Source organism: Phalacrocorax carbo, chromosome 6 (genome assembly GCF_963921805.1).
Source record: "Phalacrocorax carbo chromosome 6, bPhaCar2.1, whole genome shotgun sequence".
Taxonomy (NCBI): domain Eukaryota; kingdom Metazoa; phylum Chordata; class Aves; order Suliformes; family Phalacrocoracidae; genus Phalacrocorax; species Phalacrocorax carbo.
Window position 1 is genome coordinate 14,242,841 of NC_087518.1, and position 23,797 is coordinate 14,266,637.

General features: G+C 55.1%; 3 protein-coding genes across 3 annotated transcripts; 1 reads left to right on the top strand and 2 right to left on the bottom strand.

Moving 5' to 3' along the window:
- Positions 1–8,955: 8,955 nt before the first annotated feature.
- Positions 8,956–10,565, top strand: LOC135313825 (histone H1.10). Its single transcript, XM_064453780.1, has one exon. The coding sequence runs from the start codon at positions 9,092–9,094 to the stop codon at positions 9,758–9,760; it is 669 nt and encodes a 222-aa protein (XP_064309850.1). The 5' UTR covers positions 8,956–9,091; the 3' UTR covers positions 9,761–10,565.
- A 4,183-nt stretch (positions 10,566–14,748) lies between these two features.
- Positions 14,749–16,458, bottom strand: LOC135313826 (histone H2A type 2-B). Its single transcript, XM_064453781.1, has 2 exons — positions 16,384–16,458; positions 14,749–16,309 (listed from the first exon to the last, which is right to left on the bottom strand). The coding sequence occupies exon 2, from the start codon at positions 16,238–16,240 to the stop codon at positions 15,860–15,862; it is 381 nt and encodes a 126-aa protein (XP_064309851.1). The 5' UTR covers positions 16,241–16,309; positions 16,384–16,458; the 3' UTR covers positions 14,749–15,859.
- A 2,098-nt stretch (positions 16,459–18,556) lies between these two features.
- HMCES (5-hydroxymethylcytosine binding, ES cell specific) lies at positions 18,557–23,767 on the bottom strand. The gene is made up of 6 exons (XM_064453784.1): positions 23,402–23,767; positions 21,404–21,547; positions 20,929–21,048; positions 20,207–20,367; positions 19,559–19,751; positions 18,557–19,152 (listed from the first exon to the last, which is right to left on the bottom strand). Exons 1-6 carry the CDS (start codon positions 23,765–23,767, stop codon positions 18,946–18,948), a joined length of 1,191 nt encoding a protein of 396 aa, XP_064309854.1. The 3' UTR covers positions 18,557–18,945.
- Between the last annotated feature and the right edge of the window lie 30 nt (positions 23,768–23,797).

The following is a 23,797-nucleotide window of genomic DNA, read 5'->3' on the forward strand; positions in this document are numbered from 1 at the left end:
GCAGCTTTGGATGAGCCCTGAAGAGACACTAATCTCTGTCCCATCAAACTGGCAGTGACACAAGGCACAGGGAGAGTGCTCCACAGGGGGTAGAACAGCTGTGGAGCTCCTTGCTGCAGGATGTTACAGATGCTGAAAGGGAGGGGAGAATTCTATTTACCACCTACAAAGCAATGCTTTTGCAGTGGGAATATATATGCACACAGTGCAGGAGGTGGGCAGTGTGGGAATTAGTGCCCTGCTGTTATACTCAGGGCTGGCGCTGTCACAGATGGGGACTGGTGTTCCTGCAAGAATCACTTGTCGTAGTCTGAAGAAGCCTGAGACTGGAGAAGCTGGCTGGGCCGATTGTTCCTGCAGGGTACAAGTGTGCTTAAAACCACTGTTCAAAACCACTCCTACATCAATGAGGCCTCATGGCTTCTGTGCTGATGTTTTTGCCTAATGAGCTGCAGGTGCAATGGTGATGTGTGCAAGGGTGACTTGCTGCTGTGCAGATCCCAGAGGAAACCTTGCCCTGAAGAGGCTGAGGTGTTCTGCTGATGCACTGAGGCAGCTGAAAGACTGGTTTTGCTCTTTGCTCAGATCCTGGCTGGGCAGGAGGGAGAAACCTGAAGAAGGAGGCTGGCTGGTGGAAGGGAAGAGGGGTGGTTTCCCCATCCACACCATGTGTAACAGGCAATAGCTGCAACCAGGGCCCTGCATTTGCAAAGTGGTGTGATCCCAGCTCTTACCAGTGGGTAAAATCGTGAGCGGGGTTGTGGTAGGGCAGCCAGGTGCTCCCTGCTGAGGGGTTGGAGCCATTCACGAAGGCAGCTGTGTTTTGTGAGGTGCTGGCACAAATATGAAAGTTGAGGAATCGAACAACCACATTGCTGCTGCAGGGGCTGTGTGGGGGGGGAGTAGTGTCAAATTAAAGACAGACCACCGGCACTGGCACATGGAAAGCGGCACGGAGAGGCCAAGCTGTGAAGCCTGGGGTGGGAAAGCTTGCTATGTCCCTTGGCAGCAGCACTCAGGTGGGCTTTGGGCCTGGGTGTTTCCCACATTGCAACCTGCCCTGACCCCACAGCAGGACCCCTCCTGCCCGCTGCCGCAGCCATTGCGGGCAGGCAGGGTGCCAGCCCCATCCCTGCACACCTGGAGCCCCAAACGGCCGCCACTGCCACCAGCCCCCACCACCACCACTGCCGCCCCAGCACGCAGGCATGCAGCCGGGGCTGCAGCACCCAGGTGTGCGCAGACCCCCCCACCCAGCACGTACTCTGGGGTGCTTGTAGGGGAATGTTTGCCCATAAGCACAAAAATAGGTTCAGGACTCTGTAAGTACACAGAAATATTTTAGCTAAACATTTGTGTGTATGTGGTTTACATATACAAACACATTTACACAAGCAGTAATGTGTATACGTATATATTTATCAGAAGACATCTTTTGTGAGCTAGAGAGCAACATAGCAAGGAAGCACAGGAGCACAAACAAGACAGCATGGCGGGGGGGGATGGGGGGAGAGTTGCTATATTATACTTACACAGACACATATCCCAAGGCTCAGAGACAAAGAGAACAAGTGAGTTTACTTTTAGGTTTCCGTTTATGAGACATGCGTGGTTGCAGGCTTACCAATGCACACACACGCAACAATTATTTCTTCATATACATACACATATATATTCAGAGAAAAAGATACCTCACACGTAGATATGGCTACCCTCATATACTTTTTTATATCTTTATATAAAAGCATTTAAATATTAATGTATAGATATAGACACCTACAAATGTGTGTGCATGTCTATGTATTATCTATCAGCCCCGTATATGGAGAGAAGAGATGATCATACACACTCGACACATTTTAAATTTTTTTATACTTATATGCTTGTTTTTGTAAGCGCCCATGTGTGGGGTTTCTTCTTTCTCTGTCTACACACACACAGATACCCCCCCAATACTTTATTTTTTTATATATTTACACACTTCTCTGTGTGTGTTTTCTATGTATTTTTATATATTATTGAAATATTTATGTGTTTTTTATATATAAGTGATATACAGGTGTGTGTGTAGTTTAGCTAGTTCTGCATTTCTTTGAGAAAGGAAAGAGGGGGAGGCAGGGAGAGGTAATGAAAGAAAATACAGGCACAAATAAATAAATTCTGCATAGAGGTGGCTATGGGGATATCTGCATGGGGGGCGGGGGGGCGACTGGCTCCCTTGTGCGCTCTTGCCATACACACACACACACGCAGACAGAGAATATAGATCAAGATAGATACATATACACATCCTCCCATGCATCCCAGAGATTATATATGAGGGCAGAAGAGAGGGTAGGAGAAATCACACCCTCACACATAGATACCCCACATGCATTTGGGGGGTGTGTGGGTGTGGAGGGGATGTTTCTGTGTAGGTCTTTTTCTCTCTTGGGGAGGGGCAGGGGGAAGACAGAGAGGATGATAGGAAATACAGACACACACAATTAGTTATGTATATAAGTAAACAAAGTATATGTGGCGGGGACATGGGGAATGGAGGCCTGTGTGTAAATAGGGTGCATGCTCTCTCTCATACATGTATATATATGCATGTGTGTGTACATAGAAGAGAAAGGCTATATGTGTGAACAGCTCCTGTGCACACTCTCTGTAAATATATATGTACACAGAGAGAGTGTAGTGTGTGTCTTTAAGTATATCTGTATAGATGGGGGAATACCATGTGTGAGTGTGTCGTGTGTGTGCACACAAACTTCTCTAATTATACGTTATAATGTATTAAATTATATATTCATATATGTGTGCATATATAGTGAGATAGATATTGTGTGTGTGAACAGTGCTCTCTCTGGGTGAGTATATATGCATACATACAGAGTGAGAGGGAGAGGTGAGTGAACAAGTCACTCTCCCTCCATATGTAAGTATGGATGTATGTATGTGTATTTGTGTATGTGCATATATTTATAGCAAGAGAGAATGTGTGCAAGAATAACTCCCTCTGACATACATATGCGTGTGTGTGTGTATATATATATAGCTCTTGTGTATATGCCTACGTGTGTGTGTGTGTGTGTGTGTGTGTGTGTGTGTGTGTGTGTATCTATATATATATATGCATATATGTGTGTGTGTATATACATATAAAGGAAGATTGTGTGAGAACAGCTCTCTGAGCAGCTCTCAGTATATATGTATATATGCAGGAGGGAGACAGGGGAAAAGAGAGACTGAGACACCTGTTACCTCTTTCCTCCCCACCAATATCTAAGTATATACATATGTGTGTGTGTGTGTGTGTGTGTGTGTGTGTGTATAGCAAGAGAGAATTGTGCAACTATGAGCGAACAGCTGTCTGCCTGTATATATGTATGTATATAAATATATATGTGTGTATATGCAGGAAGAGAACTGTGAGTGTTAAAAGATCTCTCAGTATATACTATATATATATAGTGAGACAAGGGGGTGTGTGATGAGCTCTCAATACAGAGGGTGCACATATGTGCAGTTTTGGGCCCCTCACTATAAGAAGGACATCAAGGTGCTGGAGCGTGTCCAAAGAAGGCCAATGAAGATGGTGAAGGGTCTAGAGCACAAGTCTTATGAGGAGCAGCTGAGGGAGCTGGGGTCGTTTAGCCTGGAGAAGAGGAGGCTGAGGGGAGACCTTATTGCTCTGTACAACTACCTGAAAGGAGGCTGTAGCAAGGCAGGGGTTGGTCTCTTCTCCCTAGTAACAAGCGATAGGACAAGAAGAAACAGCCTCAAGCTGTGCCAGGGGAAGTTTAGGTTGGACATTAGAAAAAACTTCTTCACTGAAAGGGTTGTCAGGCATTGGAACAGGCTGCCCAGGGAGGTGGTGGAGTCTCCATCCCTGGAGGTATTTAAAAGATGGGTAGATGTGGGGCTTGAGGATATGGTTTAGTGGTGGACTTGGCAGTGACAGGTTAGCGGTTGGACTTGATGATCTTAAGGGCCTTTTCCAACCCTAACGATTCTATGATTCTATATAGCAAGAGGATGTCTGTGAGAACAGCTCACTAAGTATATACATATATGCATAAATATGGAGAGAGAATAGTGTGGTTTTGTGTAAACAGTATGCGCTCTAATTATGTATGTATATAGAGAGTGAGGATGTGTGTGAAGTTTCTGTGTGTATATATGCATCTATATATTCATACACATATAGCAAGAGAGAGTAGTGTGTGTGAGAACAGCTCTTGCTTGCTGTACTTATGCATGTACATACAGAGATTATAGTATGATATATATTCATATGTACACACACCCCTTATATATGCATATATTTAGGTACCCCAGAGTTTACACATGTGTATGGGGTGGGTGGGGGAAAAGAGAGATGGAAAATGTGTTTGTGTGCATGAATCGCTCTCGCCTGTTTTGTTATGTATATATGTATATATGTCTAAACATACATTAAGAGAGACAATGTGTGTGAACAGCTCTTTATAAATGTATCTGCAGAGAGAGAGTATACTGTGCATGCATTTGTGTGTGATCAACTCACTCTCTTAGAGCTGCAGAGATGCAATTTTCTATAGAAGATGTAGACTGTAGGTGTGTGAAAAGTGCACTTGCTCTCTCACTCTGTGTATATATTGTACATATCGAGAGAGATAGAGAGTGTGTGTGTATCAGAAAGCAGACCTCCCCCCCCCAGTATATGTGTATATGCGTACATGTGTATGTGGGTGTGTGTAGTGAAACAATTGTGTTCAACCAGCTCTCCCCACCCCTTTCTCTATATATGTCTCTGTGTGTGTATATATACAGTGACAGAGAGCTCTGTGTGTGTGAACATCCCTCACGCTCCCTTGCTATATATGCGCACACATACATATCTATGTATCTGTGGCTCAAGAGGGAGAAGTGTGTGTGTGTATGAGAGACAGACAGACAATGGGTCTACCTTTCATTATATATGTATATATGCATCTTTTTAATGCAGTTAGAGAATTATGTGTGTGTGTGTGAACAGCTTTTTGCATGTGTATACATATGTTTATAAGTATGTATGCATATATGCTTATATCTATATATAACAAGGGAAAAATATGTGTGTCTGAACAGTGCACTCTCTCTCCCCCTAAAAAGTATGTACGTAGTGAAAGAATTGTGTGTGTTTGGGAACAGCTCTCTCCAAATATACACATATATATAGAGTACATATGTATGCATGCGTGTGTGTGTGTATATGCATATGGGGAGAGAGGAGGAGTGTATGTGTGAGAAACAACAGCTATCTACATACACATGTGTGTGTGTGTCTATATATGTTAATTGGAAGAGAATTTGTATGTGAACATCTCTCCCTAAGTGTATGTATATATATATAGAGAGTGAATTACATGTGTGTGAACAGCTCTTGCCCACTCTTTCTGTATACACACATATATATGCATGTGTATAGCAAGAGAACTGTGCCTAAGTCTATATATGTAGTGAGAATTACATGTGAACAACTCTGTATGTAGAGTATATATGTATTATGCATATATATGTATACATACAGCAAGAGCAAGGAGTATGATGTGTGAAAACAGCTGTCTATATATATGGCGAGAGAATAGTGTGTGTGTGTAAGCAGCCCTCTAATTACATATGTATATATGTATATAGAGAATTATGTGTGCATAGTTTCTCTGTATATGAGTGTATATGTATATATGCATCTATATAGAAAGAGACAGTATTGTGTGTGTGTGTAAGAAAAACTCACTAACGCTCTACATATGTATATCCATAAAGAAAAATATATATACACGCATACATTTCTGCACCCCAGAGATTATACATGTGTATGGGGTGGGGGAACATAGAATGACAGGAAATGTGTGTGAGAGCATAGCATGCGTGCTCTCTCTCTCTCTCTGCATATATATCTGGAGAGAGAGCGCAAGAGAGAGAACGATGTGTGTGAACAGCTCTCGCTCACTCTGTGTATGTATGTGTCTGCATATATATGTATGTAACGAGAGAGAATACTGTGTACATATTTGTGTGTGAACAGCTAAGTATAGATGAATATATGCAATTCTATATATCAAGGGGGCAGCGTGTGTCTGTGTGTGAAGTATCACACGGGGTGTGGGGGTGTGTGTACACATACAGGAGGTTGAGAGAGGCGTGTGTGTGTGTGAGCAGGAACAGGTCCCCCCCATATACATATACATATGTATATACATATACAGATACATTATGCCTGTGTGTGTATAGTGAGACTATTCTTTGTGTGTTTGAACAGCACCCTCTCTCTCTCATCCCCCTATTTCTATATATAGATTTATATCTATATATGCATATAGGCATATCCAGTGAGAGTACTGTGTGTGAACCTTTTAACACTCTGTATATGTGTATATGCACATATATATACACACCGATAGAAGTGCATGTAAGAGAAGTGTGTCTCAATATGTTTATAAGTATGTATGCCTATATATGTGTATACACAGCAAGAGTAATTGTGTGGTAACAGCTCAGTCTCACAGTATATGTGTATATATGCATATACAGATTATGTGTGAGAGAAATGTGTATATGTGTGAATGGCTCGCTGTTTTTATCTGTACATAGGTATACAAAAGAGAGGTGTATGGGAACAAGACTTGCTGTGTCAAAGTATATATGTACATATAGGGAGAGAATGTGTGTGTAGAAGGGGGAGCTATTTTCTCCCATACTCAGAGAAGCACACATACACACTGCCTCCACCCTGTATTTTATTCAAATATTTATATCTTCCTATATGTATACATGTGTGTTCTCGCTCCTGCCCTCTCCTTGGGGGGACGGGAGAGACAGGCTCCCACTGACACTCCAGGTGCCCAGCACGTGGCGTTCAAGCACGGAGCTTCCCACACGCACCCACAGCCACGCAAATGTGCAGGGCTCATCGCCCGGCCCGGCCTCGCCCTCCGCCCCATGTATCTTTTATTTAAATATTCATATGTTTATGTCAGTATTTTACAAATATATACCTAGGTGTTATGCATATGCATGCACTTACATTTCTTTTAAATTTACATGTAGCTATTACAATAAATAATAACTATATTACATATATATGTAAGACACCCCTATAAAATACACACTCCCCCTATACAACCATAACATATAGCCAGCTTAAAGGTAAGTCTCCATTTGGTTACAGCATTAGCTCTACACATTTAGACACTTACATGTTTGTATGTTACACACACACACACACGTATCTATACATTACACATCCTACCCACCGCTGCACCCCATTGCAGCAGTTTCAGGCGGGGCGGTGGGTGCTACATCCCAGGGGTGGGTATGCAATGCTGCCTGCCCCACGGCCGAGGGGGTCCTGCTGGTCCTGCTGTGGGGTCCCGGGGCCGTGCCCTTCCCGACACACCCAGGCCCCCCGCACTCGTCTGGGTCACCCCACTCCTCCTGTCGCAGCGTCTCACAGCTCCCAGAGACCGGACGCAACTCATCACAGGGGGGCCTGGCTACGGCTGCTATGGGGGAACAGCGCCCCGCCGTTATGGGGGTAGTGTCTCTCCTGGGGGGGGGGGGGTGCGGGGGGAGGAACAGGGCACCCCGCTGCAGGACGGGGAGGGGGACACGGCCGGGCAGGACCCGGCCCCAGGAAGCCCCACCGACGCGGGCAGAAGGGGCTTGTCCCCTCGGCGGCGGGGGGCCCGGGCGAGGGAAATGGCGGAGAGAAGCCGGGGGATGGGGAGAGGAGGAGGAGGAGGAGGAGGAAGGGAAGGCGGAGGGGCTGTGAGGTCTCGGCGCGGCGTGCGTGGGCAGGGGGCGGGGTGCGAGAGTGTGTGCGGGTGTGTACGTGTGCGCGTGTGTAGGGCTGTGTGCACGCGTATGCACACCCCTGTGCGTGTCCCCACTGTCCCGGCACACGCCTGCGGGTGCCCCTGCGCACGCACACCCCCCGGCCCACCCACGGCGGGGGTACACGGATCCCACTCCCAGGTGCGGAGCGGGGGGGAAGAGGGGGCCCCCCAGGCTCGGCTCCGGGGCTCTACAAAGGCTCTACAAAGTGCACACCCCTCCCTGGGAAGCCTCGTTCGCCCGGTGGGATTTGGGAGGTTGGGTGTATTTGGGGGGGTTCATAGCCCCGCTCTTGCCCCCAGCCCTCCAGCCCAAGCAGAGCTGCGGCCTGTAGCGAAGCTAGGAGCCCCAACCCACCCCGCGGCGAGCAGGGCTGCAGGGACGGCAGCGATTCACGCACCGTGCCAAGCCGGGGGTCCCCCTAGTCACCCCCCCCGCCAGTCCATCTGCACCCGCCGCGCTGCCCGCATCCTCCGCTGCGGGGCGATGCCCGCCGCGGGGCGGGGGGGGTGGCACACCGGATACGCAGGGCTCCCCACATGGGGCCCCAGTCCGGGCGGCCGCCGGGGTGAGGGTCGGTGGGGGGGGCGGCCCCCGTCGCCGGGGCGGGGACCCCCGGCCTCGGCGCGGCGTCTCCGCGCTGCTGCCGGCGGCCGCGGGAGGGCGTCGCCTGTGTTAGTTCCCTTCGGAGAACCCGGGGCCAGCGCCGACGCCGCCGCCCCCCGCCGCCTGCCACCTCCCCCCCCCGGCGGTGGCCCCTCTCGGGCGGCGGGCGGCGGCGGCGGCGACGCGCGGGGGGGCCGCCGCGGGGCTCCAGCTGCCGCCGCGCCGGGCGCCCCCCTCCTCGCTACCGCCGCCGTGCCGGGCGCGCCCCCGAAATCGCGGCGGGGGGCGGCAAGCGGCGTGCAACGGGCAGCTGGGGGGCGGCGGCGGGCTGGGGGGCGGCAGGGCGCGGGACATGGGGCAGGCGGGGCGGCGCGGGGGGGCCGGGCGGCGGCGCGGGAGCCCCGCGAAAGGGCCCCAAGAAGCACAAGTTGGAGCTGGCGGCGGACCAGGCTGTTGTTGTTCTCAACGTGGTCCGCCCCGCGCCCATATAAAGGGCGGCGGCGGCGCCCGCCCCGGCAGAGCGCGGCGGCGGCGCGGAGCCGAGCGGAGCGGAGCCGGAGAGCAGCGCCCCGCGCCGGGCCTCCGCCACGCCGCGGCTGCCCGTGCCCTCCCCAGCCGCCCCTCCCGCGCCTGCGGCATCATGTCGGTAGAGCTGGAAGAAGCCGATCTGCCCCTGACCGAGGCGGAGGAGGTGCCGCTTGCCCCGGAGAAGAAAGCGGCCGCTAAGAAAGCGAAAGGCGGCGGAGGCGGCGGCTCCTCCTCGCTGTCGCCGTCGAAGAAGAAGAAGAACAACAAGAAGAAGAACCAACCGGGCAAATACAGCCAGCTGGTGGTTGAGACGATCCGCAAGCTGGGCGAGCGCAATGGCTCCTCGTTGGCCAAGATCTACAACGAGGCCAAGAAGGTGGCCTGGTTCGACCAGCAGAACGGCAGGACCTACCTGAAGTACTCCATCAAGGCCCTGGTGCAGAACGATACGCTGCTCCAGGTCAAGGGCACCGGCGCCAATGGCTCCTTCAAGCTCAACAGGAAGAAGCTGGAAGGCGGCGGCGACGGGGGCGCGGGCAGCGGCGCCCACAAGTCTCACAAGAAGGCGACGGCCTCCACGTCCCGGCGGGCGGAGAAGAAGCCGGCGGCCAAGAGCAAGAAGCCCGAGAAGAAATCCCACAAAAAAGGAGCTGGCGGCGCGGCGGCGAAGAAGGACAAGGGCAAAGCCAAGAAGGCCGCCAAGAAGGGAGCCGCCTCCCCTGGGGGCAAGAAGGTGAAGAAGTCGGCAAAGCCCAAGGCGCTCAAGAGCAGGAAGGCATGAGAGCGGGGCGCAGGGAGCCCCCGCCGCCCCCCGGACTGTGAGCCCCGCCACACAGGCTGCTCTGAGGACGGACCCCAGGGGACCCGCTTTGTCTTTGTGTTGCTGACTCGGCGCCGCCGCCGCCGCCGCGCGCGGTGAGCGGGGCTGCGGCTTCCCCAGCCCTCCCTTCTCCGGCACCCCGTTTTTTCCATCCGGCCCCCTCCCCGCCCCCCCAAGCTTCCCCCACCCCGCGGCTTCGCCCCGATCGCGCCCTTTTGTTTTCGGCCGTGCCCCTCCCCGCGTATAGACGGTTCCCAGCCATCTTCCCCCTCGCCCCCGTCTCCCCGGTGCTTCGCAGGGTTTTTTCCCGCCCGGTTTCCATAGCAGCCATTTTGCGGCGGCGGCGCCCCCGCTGCCCCCCGCGCCACGTGGGCCGGCTCCCGCCGCCCGGGCCCGCGCCCCGCCCCTCCCCTCCCTCCCGCCGGGCGCTCCGTGCCTGGTCGCAGCCATTTCGAAAAGCCACGGCGCCCCCTATTGGCTCCCGGCCCCCGCCGCCATGGCAACGGCCCGTTGGGCGCCAATTGGTGACCGTGGAGTCGGGGGCCTCTTAAAGGGCCGGCGCTGGCGGGCGGCCGCGCCCCCCGGCGGGACTGCCCGCGGGGAGCCCTCGGGCCGCCGGATCAGGTCGCATCTTCAATGGCCTTTATTTTTTTTTTTAAAACAGTTTTGGGTTGGTTTTGGTTGGGGGGGGAGGGGAGGGAGGGTTTTTTTGTTTGTTTAGTTTTTTTCATTTATCGTCGTTTCAAATAAATTGTTAAAAAACGCCGAGCTGTCGTGTGCTCCCTGCAGGCGCTGGGGAGCGGGCGGGGGCTCGCGGCTCCGCTGCCCGGAGGCCGCCCGGGTGTTGATGCGCCGGGGGGGCCTTCGGTGGGGTCCCGCTGCGCCCACCGGGGAGGGCAAGGGTTGCCCCGCCGCGGAGTCTGAGGAGGAGAGCACTCCCCGCGCATCTGCGCTCGGCCCAGCGAGGGGGCGGGCTGCGCTGTGGGGGACACCTACGGCGGGTACCCGCAGCACAAACCCCCCCCCATGCCGGGCAGCTCCCAGGGCTCCCCCCACCCCGCCTCCATCCCTGCTTCCAGGCGCGAGAGCCGCCGGAGCTAGGGGTCCTGCTGCGCGCTCGCCTGCAGGCATGAGTGACAGCGCAGGCATGAGTGACAGCGCCGGGAGCAGGAGCCCACCGCGGAGCCACCCCTCGCCTCCATGGCTGCGCCTATTTATAGCTCGCACCAGCGAGGTTGCATAAAGCCCTGCCAGGGATCTGGGCCATCTTGTTCCGCCTGGCTGCAGGGGCGAGGGGTGAGCCCGCAGCGCCGCGCGTGCCCTGCCTCCGCATGCCAGGGACCCCCGGCTTACGCGGGGGCTGCGGGAGGGGAAGGGAGCCCGACCCATGTGCTTTTGCTCTGCGGCAGGGAAGGGAGTGGGGCAGGGAGGGTGGGAGGCGGTGGTGTAGTCACACTGTACCTGGCAGGTCATGCTGTACCTCGCAGGTCGGCTGTGGTTACACCCGCAGCAGGACAGCGCTGCCCTCGGGCCAGTCCGGCTGTCACCAGGGCCATCAGCACCAGCGTCCTGCTCAGCTGCTGCCAACAGTGAGGGAGCCACCAAGCAGGAGCAGCACCCCAGAGCTGCCACCGGCCCCCGCGTGTGCCCAGAGCTCCAGCGCACGCCTGGGGAGTGCAGCACAGATCGGCCCAATGCACGAGGTCCCGGGGGGGGGGGGGGGCAGCAGCCAGCCCGTGCCTGGGGACAGCCTCAATCCCAGGCGACAGCAGGGCCCTTCGGCACTCCCAGGAACAGAGCAGCCCCCTTCCTCCAGGCCCAGTCCCTGTGCAGCTCTTTTATCCCTGCACCCCTTGGCACACACGGGGGGGGAAGGGAAGCACGTTTTACTCCCTTGCTATATTCAGTGAGAGAAGCCAGCTGTGCTCCTGGGAGAGACCAGCAAAGTTCAGCTTCTGGGAGCCTGAAGCCTCCCTCTGGGCCTATATTTAGGACAGGCAGCTGCCAGGTCAGGTCAGCCACCATCCCACTGCCCATGCAAGTCCCACACCAAGCCTGCACTCCTGCCAGTGACCTCAGGTACCAGGAGAGTGCTGCTGCGTTCCAGCACCCACCTGCAGTTGCCGCCTTGATCTATCGATAACACTGCAGGTTTTGAAGGGGATGCCATCACCGAGGTCTGGCTGGTCCCAGGGTCGGCAGCACTAGCATTATACCTCAGACACGAGTGGCTGGCTGGAGCAGGCACAGTGGAGGGGTCTCCCTGCTCACCAGGAGGGGTGGCCACACCAAATGCATCTTGTCAAGGGCACAGCTCTGCCCTTGGCGTGGACAGATGGGGCAAGCCACTCGACTGGTAAAGGAGCATTACCTCAAAGGTAAGCCAGGGCAGCATCCCTGCAGGCAGGTACCGGGCATGTGAGGGCAGGGGAGGCAGCAAGCCTCCGGCTGCCCAGCAGAGGGAAGGCAGTAAGGCAACACACCAAGCCAGCCTAGCTGGAGCCCTCCCCTCTCAGACAGCGGGGCCAGCAGCATCTTACTTCACAGGTTGAGACTGCCAGGAGTGGCGAGGCCAGAGCATCCCCAGGCAAGCTCCCGTGGGTGCTGGCAGCCACAAGGGCCAGGCTCCAGAGAGAAACCCAAGCCGCAAGGACTTCCAAGGGCTGGTGACTCCAGCCTTGTCACCCAGACGAACACAGTCCCAGAGCAGTGGTATGCAGCTGGTGAAGATGCTGCTGCACACAGTGAGATGCACAGCAGCCTCCTACAGCGGACAGCTTCAGTTCCAGGTCTGTGCTTTCTCACCGTCAGATGCCCCAGAGGAGGCAGGGGAAGAGCCCTGCAGCCTCCCTGCCTTCTCCTCGAGGGAAGCAGCAGCCAACAGACACCCTTGCACAGGCTCATGTGACCTCTGTGAAGGCTCAACTCAGCCAAGTCCTTCACATTTTACAAGCTCAGCTGCTCTGGTGCTATGAAGCATTGAGAAAAGCCAGGACCAGCAATGCTGCTCCAAGAAGCCACAAGACCCATCTCTGGAGCTGCAGTCTTGAAGGTAACAAAGTCCATTTCAGCTTTATAATAAAGACCAAGACTTCTGCTCTCCTGGTCATGCTGATGTTCAGATGTGAAGTTTAGGGAGTGATAAAGGCCAAGCCCTTTAGTAATGCTTGGCAAGACAGACAGGCCTTCCTTCGTTCTGCCTTGCACCAGCCCAGCTTTCCTAGCTGGTCCATCACGTGACTGGCAGAGGAAGTTCAGAACCCAGCTGGAGCTCAGTGTTGAGGGCACCACATGTGCCACCAGCTCCTGGTCACAGCTGCAGGCATCGCCCCACCAGCCTGGGCAGAGCCACGCAACAGCTAGCACAGCTATGGAGCTACTCAGCCCCCAGTGGGCAGTGCAGCAGCCCAACCTGTCCCTGTTCCCTGCCCCTGCTTAATACTCACTTCTGCCTTTTGTTCTGGGCGTGTTTGGTGGGGCAGGTGTACTGCTCTACAGAGAACAGCCCAGCAGCTCCAATCCTGACCTACACCTTCCATAGCCAAGCACAGACCTCACCAGCACCCAACCCTGACCATACTGGAAGTTGTCTAAGCCTTCCTCAACCCTTTCTCCCAAACCCAAGCCAGAGGCAACTCCAGCTTGCAGACCAGGATAGCAGAGACATCCAAAGGCAGGTGTTGGAGTAAGAAACAGACCCGTATCTCCAGGGGTCTCCTCCTCCCTTCCCATCACGATCAGCTTTTGCCATCTGACCTCTGGAAGCCTATCTCTGCTTCCTTGCCTGCAAGGTCATCCAGAGGGTCCTGGGCAGCCCATTGGGTAGGGAAAGCACCTCCAGCATTGGGTGCAGGCCCTGGGTCCAGCCTTACTCCTCCTCCACTGCTGCCAGACCAGGGGCATCTCAGGCATCCTGGCACTGGTGACAGAGCAACCAGGCCACACAGCATCACCACAGACAGGAGAAGAGCTGGAGAAAGGTTTTATCTGCTCCCAGGGGTAGGAAGAGACTATTCATCTGAGCAAAGGGCAAGCAGCACCACTACTAGGCCAGATTTGGTGTTTTACTAGTCCTCCCCTGGCTTGGAAAAAACCGAGCCCAGGCACCAAGCTGCCACCAGAGAGCCTGCTCCCACAGACCGCTGCCAGATTCAGTAGGTTCGGTGAGGTGACAAGACACAGCACATGTGACAGCGTTCAACAGGGAACCAGTTTAATCAGATATTGGGTTTGTACTGTTCTTTTCAGTATCACAAGTTCTGCATTTTTCTAATAAATACAAAGCACTCACGTTGTACAGAACGTTGGTCCCAGAGAAAACAAGAGGGAGAGAACAAGACACTGTGATACAGACACATTGACCACCACACCAGGCAGCGGAAAGGAAACCCCTCATCCCCACCTCGCTGACAGCAAGTCACTCTACAGGAGGAAGAGAGATCCCAGGGGTCCCTGCTGCAGCAGCAGGGCTGTGGCCAGGTAACCCCCACCCCGCTGAGGTCAGGGTACCCCAGCACAACCACTGGACACATCCACACCCCCATTAGCACAACACTAACAAACACACTGCTTCCACATTCCACAATGGAGTGGAAAACCCCTTCATAAAACCAGCTGACAAGTATCCAGCTTCATCTACTCGAGATAATAATAAACTCAGAGCCAGGGTAATTCACTTCATCCACAAGATTAACAGCTGATTCGATAGGTTAAATACATGCTACTTACAGCACATAAATATAGTTTGCTCCTTTTTTTTTTTTTACTTAAAAAACATGTTATGAAGGTCTATGGTCCAATTGCCTAGACACCGCCGCATGCACACAACTATCAGCCTCCACAGAAGCGCGCTGCTCTGGGCAGCGAGGAAAGCTGTCTCTGCATCAGCTATTCCAGGTGTCACGGGACAGCTAGCCTGCCCCCATGCTCACACATTATCCACACAGCCATTAAATAAATATGGTACTAGCCAAGAGTGGGTTTTAATACAAACTCCAGGGTTGCTTTTAAAAAGAAATATTAATCCATAGAGGGTTACAGTTAACAGATATCATCATCACTTTATTTCTCAAAACCAGAAATAGTGTTGAACAAACAAACAAACAAAAAGACAGAGCATGTCATTTCCAGAAGTGCAACCAGGGTACAGGGTAGCTCTCAGCAACACGAAGGGCTTCTGCAGCTGGGAGAGGAGGGGAGCCATGGCAGAAGATGGCAGCTCCCGCTCCCGGCGGGCGCCTGACCTTGCGACGCTCTCTGAGGGGATTTGTCACTGCACCCTCCGCCCCACCCTGCTAGTAGGACCCACAGCATGTGGGACCACTGAGTCCCCCCAGCGCCCACTGTGCCAGGGAGCTGCGGGAAGGTGACTTTGCAGGGAGGGACCCCAAACTAAGAGGCCTTAAAATAAATAGGACCAGCGCTTCTTTACAGTAGGCAATGCACTAGCTTTACCATGAAAAAAAACTAAGACTAACAGTCACTTCTTGCCAACGGAGAAACTTTTCCTCCTTTTCACATTTTGCAGCCCCCTGTCCTCCCCACCGCAGTGCGACCAGGGAGGCATTGCTGGGGGGGGGCACACAGCAGCAGCCGCCAGCCCCATCCTCACGCCAGGGTGAGCAGGGCCAGCTGGGGGAGCCCTGCACAGCCCCAGGGCTGGTGGAGGGGAGAAGCAGCCGGGGGTGTCCGTGTCCATCCCCAGGACAACCAAAACAATCCTCAGCAGCTACCAGCAGCTCTGCACCGTGACCCAACCACACGGCTCCGGATGCCACGGCCGCCGACAGCTGAGATCCAGCTGCTTCCTCCAAAAACACTTCTTCCAAAGGGAAGAGGAGCAGGGCAGGGGCATAAGCAGAGCCTGACCTCCCCCATGCTCTCCCAGCACCCCACCGCAGCCCAGGCTGGGAGAGCTACTGGAGAGCTTAGCAGAGTGCTGCCAGGGCTCACCACCCAGCCCGGGCTGGGGGCGGGAAGGGAACCCCCAGCCCCGCTAGGAGGGGAGGTGGGGTAGTGGTGAGGAGGGGGCCGGGAGGGGAGCTGGGGGGAGGGCAGCGTTCACTTCTTCGAGCTCTGCGTCTTCTTGGGCAGCAATACGGCCTGGATGTTGGGCAGGACACCGCCCTGGGCAATGGTCACGCCGCCCAGCAGCTTGTTGAGCTCCTCGTCGTTGCGGATGGCCAGCTGCAGGTGCCGCGGGATGATGCGCGTCTTCTTGTTGTCGCGGGCCGCGTTGCCCGCCAGCTCCAGGATCTCAGCCGAGAGGTACTCCAGCACCGCCGCCAGGTACACCGGCGCCCCGGCGCCCACCCGCTCCGCGTAGTTACCCTTCCGCAGCAGCCGGTGCACCCGGCCCACGGGGAACTGCAGCCCGGCCCGCGACGAGCGCGACTTGGCCTTGGCCCGCGCCTTGCCGCCGGACTTCCCCCGGCCCGACATGGCCGGCAGGCAGCGGCCCCTCGCCGCCGCCGCCTCCCAAGAAACGCCGCGCACAGACGGTCCCGGCGCCTGCAGGGAAGATAAACGCCGTTACACCGGGCCGGGGCCCCGCCGCCACCGTCCCCGCCCGCCGCTGCCCTTACCCGCACCGCCGCCGCTCCGCCCTGCGCGCCGCCCGCCGCCGCACTGCCCGCACCACTGCCGCCGCGCCGCGGATATCCCTGCCCGCCCCGCCGCACGCCGCTCCCCATTGGTTGCCGCCGCGTCATGCGCGGCGCTCATTGGTTGTCGCGCCGATCCCTGATTTGCATAGGGCTCGCAGCACCCCGGCTCCGCCGCGGGGACGGCGCCGAGGGCAGCGCCCGGCGGGGAGCGACCCTCGCTCTGCCTCTTGCTTCGGAGGACGCGGCTCCCAGCGGGCTAAGCCCGGCCGCAGCCAGGGCTCCTCCACGTTCCGGTAGCTGCGTCGTGGCTGCGCCGGGGCTAAGGCGGTTTGGCCGGAGCCCCCGTGGGTGTCCCGGCAGCGCTGCTCCTCACCGACTGCCCCTTTTGCCTCGGCCAAAACCACAGCCCCCCTCCCCGAACAGCCGAATGCTTCTCCTGGGAGGGTGCCAGGGCCTGCAGACGCTGCCCTCCCTGCCAGAGCATCACGCATCAAAGGGGAAAGTTGCTCCCAAGCCAGCTTTTAGGGCCAGGTCATGCCGGGCTGAGTGCGGTCATCTCCTCGCCAGGTAGGAGCAACCATGGCACACTGGGCGAGCAGCCAGGCTCCAGCTCAAAGGTGGTGGAGTTCAGCAATAACACCTCCTCATTAAATCCTCAGTATACTTTTTTTTTTTGTGATGGTGCTGCTGGTGCTCACAGCCTCGAGAGAGATAATCTGTACCCTGCATCTCTGTATTGCCCCTGACTCCTGGAGGGAAGGATTATGTTCCCCAGAGCAGGGAACAGTAAGCATCCCCACTTGCGCTCAGCATCTTCACTCCCTCCACAGCAACTAGAGACTTGAAATGAATTTGAGATGAGCTGGTGACCTTTGGAAAAGCCTGATCTGCAGTTAGCACTGACCAGACCAGGGCAGCTGAGCTGCTCACCCTGGAGAAGCAATGGCCGCACAGGGAGAGAAACTGCCCTTCTAGACCTGCAAGGACAGGCACCAAGGTGACACCCCAGCACCTGAAGACCTATTTATTCTGCCAGAAGCTGCTAATGCAGCAACTGTCTTGCCTCAAGTAACTGTGGAAGCGATGAGGAGCCAGCCAGCAACAGGCTTTCTGGTTGGAAATCCTAATCCCACCTTAGATTCCTATAAGCCAGGAGACCTTCTGGGCTCAGCCGCCTCGTGGCACGCGAGGGATTCAGAGGCAGATTTGGCTCTGAGAGCGCTCAGGTCTCCTCAGGTGCCCATCCCATGGCTCCTGCCCTGGCTCTGTTGTCCCTCTCCAGGGACAAGCCCCAGCTACGGCTGCCCCTGCAGATCCACAGGGGCAGATCATTTGAAAGAAGCCCCAAAATAAATCCCCAGGGAATATTTTCCACTGGCAAATGGAAATGCTCCAGCAACGCAGCCCTGCCGGTACCCTGAGAGCTCAGCAGCTCATAACTGGTCTCCCCCTCAGCAGTTAGAAAGGAGATACGAGCTCTGCCTGCAAAAACAGGAGGAATGGGGCTGTGGTGGGCAAGGAGGGCAAGGACACGCATGCAGACAAGGGCACTGTCCAGTCAACCTGTTAATCCCATTTTATTGTTCCCAATACAAATGAAGTACTGCTTTCCAGCAAGGGTCCCGCTGCGTAAGGCTTTTGGTCTGTAACAGCTGGCTCCGTTTATAAAATCCCTGACCTCAAAAACAACTGCCCAATGCTGTTCCGTATCAGCACTCTGGTTGTCTGGGCTTTAATGAACGACCTATATGAACAAGGCAGAGCGCATCCCTCCACAGATCAAGAAAATCCTCTCTAAGTCTTCAGATCCCATTAACAAAATGATTGTGCAAACAACGTGACCAAGACACTGTCTCACCCTGCTGCCTGCAGGGAAACCCAAGCAAAGCCTGGTTCCTCCCAGGCACTGCTTAAATGTCTCCCTGTTTAGGAGCCATGAACACACATGGCAAGGCTAGTGCAGAGCAAGATGACTCTTGCAGATCTTCTTGAGCCTGGGTTTTCCTCCTAGTAATTACTGCATGCTGATGGTTGGACTTGATGATCCTAGGAGGTCTTTTCCCACCTTAATGATTCTATGATTCCTCTGTACTGCAGCCATCTTTTGAGGATGAGAGTATTTGAAAGGAATTTGTACAACATCAATATGGAATTAAGTGGAAAAGAGTCATCAGTTTAATACCAAAAATAAAAGAAAAGAAAACAGGAGACGTGAACTGTGAACACTGTCGGAAGGCAGAAGCTACACCTCCTCATTGGGCTGAGATGCATCTCAAGGCTTTATCTGTGCTTGCCACAAGCAATTGCCGGGGAGGGAGGCCAGCAGGTTATATCCACTCCCATCAGCACAAGACAAAGCCAAAACCTTTAAAGACAAACATCAAGCTTTAACAAAACACAAAGAACAGAGAGAACAACACAGAGCATCAAATCAATGCCTGAGAATCTTGATAGCCATCTGCAAAGGCTTCCAAAAAAATGCTCCTCATTCTGCTTAGGAAAAGGAGAAGGGAAAAGGATGGCTGGCCATCCTAATGGTGCCTAAACCTTGCACTTCTTCGCAGCTGGCTCTCCCTCTTTCCCCAGCCACTGCTGCAGGATACCTGCACTTGTTTTCTTGGGCGAAGGGCTGTGGATGAACTGACTTGTCCACCTGGGCAAATCATTTTCTTTCTTCTGAGGAGAGCCCTCCTGGGAATTTTTTAACCAGCCCAGCATCACTTTACTGCTTGGGGTGGTTTTGACCTCCTGGAGAGACAAAAGACAGGGGGAGAGAAGTCAGAAGCACAGCGAGAGCAGGGCAGGCAGCTGACTCTGAGAGCTGGTCCAGAGAAGGATGCGGAGGCTGGAGCCATGGTCCTGCCTGCAATTAAGCACATTTGTAGGAGGTTCCCCAGACTGTTGGGAACAGGCTTGTTTCAAGCCCCATTTCACATGGGATTTGCCTCATTTGGCAGAGAAATCCTGGCACAGGGTGACAGTTTATTTCTGGAAGTAGAGGGGAGTCTCTTTGGGGCTCTGCTCCAGCATCAAGCACAGGCATGCCCCACAGACACTGCCTGCTGCTGCCCCTCCTGCAACCTGGCAGCACCATCCCTGCTCAGGACATCACCATGGCCAAGCTCTCCCCTGCCAAGCCCCTGCCATCCCTCACCTTCGTAGCACCCAGCTCGATGGGTGCAAGACACTCGGGTGCATTGTTGCGGACGCTGTTGACAAAGGTGGACACTGGGTGGAAAACGATGTTCTCCGTGGGCTGGATGAGTTTAACTGCTTCTTGGGTTGGCACTTCAGCAAAATCCAGCCATTTCCTGATGGCCTCATCCCCATCCAGGATGGCTGGCATCCTAGGGGATAAGACAGTCAGAGCCAAAGCCCATTGCCAATATGGCAGAGCAGGGTTCCAAAAGCCAGGCTTGTAAGCTAGCAAGGAACTGGCAGCTCAGGGGAAAACGGGGTAAAATGAAGCAGCAGGATGCTCTTCCACAAGGCAGAGCACACATTCAGTTCAGCCAGGTAGCTGCTTTGCTGGAAGAGGCAGAGGGATTGACTGCCAGGCCCTGGTTAGGCAGAGTTATCCAACTCTGATGGCCCCCCACTGGGGCACAAAGATGGTGAATTATTGAAAGGGTGCAAGCTGGTGACCCCAAACAAGCCAGTACGGTTGTAGCATTTGTCTCCAAGGGCATCAGGAGGCAGCAGGACTCCCTGCCTGCGTGCTGCCAGACCAGTGTTTAAAGGCACAGCTTTCCTGCCTTGATTCCCCTACCGCCCTGCAGCCACCCCCACAACTCTCACTTGCCTGTGATGGATGAAGCTCACGTCCTTGGAGGCATCCACGGTGATGATAGTGTAAGTGTACAGTGTTTCTCCTCCTGCTGGTGGCTCCCAGCAGTCAAAAATCCCAGCCATAGTGAGCAACCTCCAGCCTCTCCATTCCTCGTCTCCTTCCTTCCCCTCAGCCTGCAGGAGGGAGGACCCACCACCCCAGTCAGAGCCAGCCCACGGACAGCCATAGCATTGCAAACTTGCCAGTGCTGTGGCAAGTCAATGACTCAGATCTAAGTCACGAACTGAGGGGGTTTCCAGGACCAATTCTATTCATTTGAGGTAACTCCAGGAGAGTACCAGGAGCCTCATCCCACAGGCAAGCCAGTGCCCTCCTGCCCTTCTGAACATCCTGGCCACAGGCTCAGCCAAAGGAAGAAGACAGCAAAACTCCCAGCCCAGTCCCCTGTGAGACACATTGCCCGCCCATGCAAATATCCGGCATGCGGGGAGCAGCAAGCATGACGGTGAGGATGCTGTGGCACTGTTTACAGCCAGGGGACCTCAGCGGTAGGGACCGCCAGCTGCAGAGGGATGCCAGGGTGCCAAGCCTGCACAGGATGGAGCGCCGTTGGGAAACAGAGACCTCCAGAGGGGGCTACAGCTGGAGGGAAGGGAGCTTTTCCCCCAGCAGCTGGAGGGAGTGAGGGTTTAGAGCTGGGTGTGAGGATTCAGACACAGCAAGGGACTCCGTACCACAGTTTCCTTGGTCTGGGGGAAGTAAATGAAATATGGCTGCTTCCCCCCGCCCTGCTGCTGCCACTCGTAGAAGCCATCTGCCAGGACCACGCAGCGCTTACCCTTGAGGAGAGCACCCTGGGGAGAGAAAACAAAAGCAAGCTGTGAAAAGCAGCTTCGGGCAGCCTGTGAGGGAGGATGGGGGCTCCTGGGAGCTCCCAGCCCACTCACTCCCTCTTGGGGTTCCCCTAAACTGCCCTGCAGGGTGCACAAATGCCACCACCAGCACTGTGATGAAAGATGAGCTTCACCAGCAACAACCTTTTCAGTTCTTCTATTTTAATTAAATCCGCCAGCTCTGCAGTACAGGGACTTACCCCCGTGGGCAGCAGGCAAATGGTGACCGGTACCCACTGCTAGGGAAATACTTCAGCTCCGATTTTGCCAACTGTGAGATCTCTTTAAGCTGGACACAAAGACAGCAGCAACTCACCTTGTAGGAAGACTTCTTCAGCATAGTGTCACTGCGGCAGTTGGAGGTATTAAACTGCATTTTGGAGGGGTCATCCTTTTTGAACCAGGAGGGAACCAGGCCCCAGCGCATGTCCATGAGGACCCGCTCAGAGGAGTCAGCATCCTTTTCAGCGAGACAGAGAAAGGCCTCAGGTTAGAGCCACATCGCAGGGACCACGAGCATCCCCACAGCTCAAGAGAGGGGCTTTGAGGAGCCCTATAGAAACAGGTTCTCCCCCAGCAAAGGGGGAACAGGCTTGTACCTCTACCGAGAGCTGAGCCAGGGCTTGCAGCCCCTCCAGCACCAAATCTGCCTCTGCTTTTTGGTGGGATGCCACTCAGCAGCCATGCTGAAATAGCCACTAATTATAACCTTTTGTGTATTCTTAATGGCTTTCCTGTAAGAACTAATCTTCAGCAGAAAGCACAAGAATATTTTTCAGGAATAAATAACTAAGTGTCTCAGTTAGGCTCGCCTGACGACTCTCTGGAGGAATGCACGCATGTTTTCTTCAACGGGAAGTGCCTGGACACACGAGCTCCCCAGCTCTTGAGTAAACAGTCACGTGGGGCTGGTGTTAAGGTCCTCAAAACTTCCCTCCTTACAGCAAGCGTCCCAAAGGGTGTGAGCCTCACCTTCATTTTAATAACGTGATTTCTGCTGACCTGGTTCACTTTCACTCCTTGCGCTTTGCATATCAGCCGCCTTTGGACAATGGAAACGGCTTGCGGCTTTCACTTCTCCCCCAGCTCACTCTCGCTTTCTGCCCGCAGCTGCCAGCCCCGGGTGTGCACAGCTGGGTGAGCAAGGCCCCGGGGGGCATTGCTTCCAAAGAACTGCAGTAGATACGTATATATACGTATACAGACCTACTATAGGTGTGTGTATATAAGGACGCGTATGTGCCTCCTTTTGTTAAGTCTTCCAGAGCCTCCCAGAAATGAGAAGCGGCAAAAAGGGGCACCTTACCCCACGCCCATATCCCAACAGCTGAACAGAGATGCACAACCGAGCAGGCATCTGCCTGTGACCTGTATCACACTCTCAGCCCCATATTCCCCTGCTGCACCAGCTTATCGGCTGCCTCAGAGGGATGTGGGACCCCAAGGCAGGAAAGGAAGGGATGAAGGATGCCCCATAGCATCACCCAGGGCACTTGGAGGCAGCCCCACCCCACCCCCTGTGCCAGTAAGGGCTGTGGAGCACAGCAGCCCCTTTTGCTGCCCCCCGGCCAGGGGAGGAAGAACAGAAGGAGCCCAGATTGGGGTGTTTCAATTCAGCGCACCCAGCTTCACCCCACTGAGCACAAAAGAGCAGCAATTCACCGGGCATCCTCTTGTGTGGAAACCGAACAAGATGCACAAACGGTTGTACAGGCTGCTCAGGTTGTCTGGAGAAGGTCTGGTGAGGCTTAAATTAGCTGGGATAACGGTCACCACAGGTGTACAGTTCTTTTACAGCTCTTAAGTTGAGATTTTTTTTCTCTACCCTCCCCCTACCAGTGCGACCTGAACACTGTCAGCGGCGTTACGAAATGAAAAAAAGCAGAATAAAACCAGCAGAGCAATTATATGCATTCGGGAAAAAATTCTACCAAGGTTAATCACATCTATACAGATTTTTAGCAGAAGATAAAACACGACGCCGGATTCCCCGCCCTCCTTAGGGACATGTAAATACTAACAAGAAGAGACATCTTCGCAATCAGAAAATTCGGTCCCTGCCACGCACGCTGAGCAAAGCGGAGCCGAACAAGCCATTACAACTCAGACTGGGTACCGCACCGCCCCGGGAGGCACAGCCCCCTTCCCGCCGCTCGGCCAGCCTCTGCCGGGAGCCACCGGACGCACACCCGGGTTTTGGGGGGGGGCAGCAGCCGCCGCCGCCGCGGGGCACCCGACGCAAGGGGCGCTGCCGGAGCCGGGACGCGGCCCCGCCGCCCTCGTTGGGGTTTGCAAAGCAAGGGGAGGGAGGTACCTGCTGCAGGTGCCGGCGGGAGAGCAGCACCGGGCCGCTGGACTGCGGGCCCTTGTTGTAGCAGGGCCGGTACCTCTCCGCCCGGATCCACTCGGGCTGCCGCCGCTGGCCCCACCGGTCGCGGTAGGCGCAGGCCCGGCGGAGGCTGTCGGCCCCCAGGGAGCAGGCGGTGCGCCCACACATCCCGCCGCCCGCCCGGCTCTGCGCTGGGGCGGGACGGGGACGGCCGAGGGCCCCGCTCCGCCCCGCCGGGGAGGCGGCCGCGGGAGGAGCGGGGCCGGGGCCGGGGCGGGGCGGAGGCGGGGCCGGCCCCCCGCCGCGGGAACGCCGCTCCCCCCGTGAAAGGGCCACGGCAAGCCACGACATGGTTTTATCTAAGCGACATGAAAAGGGCAG